Source organism: Coffea arabica, chromosome 2c (assembly GCF_036785885.1).
Source record: "Coffea arabica cultivar ET-39 chromosome 2c, Coffea Arabica ET-39 HiFi, whole genome shotgun sequence".
NCBI lineage: Eukaryota > Viridiplantae > Streptophyta > Magnoliopsida > Gentianales > Rubiaceae > Coffea > Coffea arabica.
The window spans coordinates 34,142,829-34,144,457 of record NC_092312.1 but is presented as its reverse complement, the minus strand read 5'-3'; the positions used below and the strand labels follow the sequence as shown (position 1 = coordinate 34,144,457).

The window sequence follows — 1,629 nt, the reverse complement described above, 5'->3', positions numbered from 1 at the left end:
TTAACAACTCAAAACACTTGACGTGCCTGGAGCACCCTTTAGAACATTGTCCACTATACCTCGTCCTGGAACAAACCTTGTTTGCCATGGTGAAATGAGCTTCGGGAGGAGCTTACTTATCCTGATCGCCAATATCTTAGACACTATCTTAGAACTTACATTACAAAGACTAATAGGCCGAAAATCCTGCCAATGGGATGTAACCTCCACTTTTGGGATGAGCACCACCATAGAGTGTGACCAGCTCTTGGGTTGCTCCATACCCTGGAAGAAGTTCTGGATAGCCATAAGCAAGTCATTTTTAACAATGTCCCAACAACTTTGAAAAAATCCTGCTCCAAACCCATCCGGACCCGGAGCGCTCTATGTCTCCATTCCAAACACTACCTCGTGGATTTCCTCCATCGTAGGAAGCCGTTTCATGAGCTCGTTATCCTCCTGGGGGACTCTAGGAACCTTAAAAGGAAGTTCAGTGAGGGCCTGTACCTGACAGTTGGATGAGAACAAGTCCGAAAAAAAGGATATTGCTGAGTTCTTAATATCCTGTAGGTCTTCATGCCATCCCCCTTCCTCTTTCCTAATACGGGAAATGAAATTCGAGTTTCGACGCTGGTAGACCAAAGAGTGAAAAAATGCAGTATTAGCATCCCCCGCCTGTAACCATTTAATACCTGCCTTCTGATGCCAAAATACACACTCCATAGAAAGTGTCCGATTGTATCCGCTCTGGCCTCATGGAGATGAATCTTCGACTCCTCACTTCTAAGCAAATCATGCTCCACCTCCCTCTGTTTTAACTCCTGCTCCGCCTCTGCCACCTTAGATGAGACATTGCCAAACACCACACAGTTCCATTGTTTCAATTTATCTCGCACCGTTTTGAGCTTGTTGTAAAATCTAACCATCTCCATGCCATAGACCTCTTCACTCCATGCATCCGACACTATCTCCCGAAACTGGGGGTGCCGGTGCCAAACATTAAGAAACCGAAAGCAAGACGATCTAACCCTATAGCCTGCACATCGAATCAACAAAGGGTTGTGGTCCGATCTCCCTCTGGCCATATAGGAAACCCTAGAAAGTGGGTAGGCCTCGGACCACCGCCTATTCCCCAATGCCCGATCCAAGCGCTGCCAGACTGACCCATTAGTCCATGTGAATCGAGATCCATCAAAATCAATTGTAGATAGCCCGCATTTGAACATGGAAACATTAAATTCATCTATGTTCCGAACATTAGCTGGAGCCCCCCCCTTCACGCTCCTCTGCTGAAGCTATGACATTAAAATCGCCTGCTGCTACCCCCCCTTCACGCTACTTGCTTTTAATTTATTTCATGGCTTACAGGTATATTTAACCTTTTTTCCACACCTTAAGATTGGTGATAAGACATGAACGGTAGTAAACGTGGTCGAGATTGTATTTGAGAGCGTAGACAAACTTGAGGTTTTGGAGGTGACCAGGGATCGGCGGTGGACCAAAAAAATTGAGAACTTAAGGTTGAAACTGGGACCCAATGCTTGATTGCCAACTTCATATATATTAAAAACTATGAGATTTGAGTTGGGGAAAGAAAATATTTGATAGATTTAATGAGCCTAACGATTAAGGGACCGGATATCATATTTA

At 44.9% G+C, this 1,629-nt stretch overlaps 1 protein-coding gene across 1 annotated transcript; it reads right to left on the bottom strand.

The window, feature by feature from the left end:
• LOC113729004 (uncharacterized) lies at positions 1 to 1,205 on the bottom strand. Its single transcript, XM_072076933.1, has 3 exons — positions 672 to 1,205; positions 388 to 486; positions 1 to 276 (listed from the first exon to the last, which is right to left on the bottom strand). Exons 1-3 carry the CDS (start codon positions 1,203 to 1,205, stop codon positions 1 to 3), a joined length of 909 nt encoding a protein of 302 aa, XP_071933034.1.
• Positions 1,206 to 1,629: the final 424 nt, after the last annotated feature.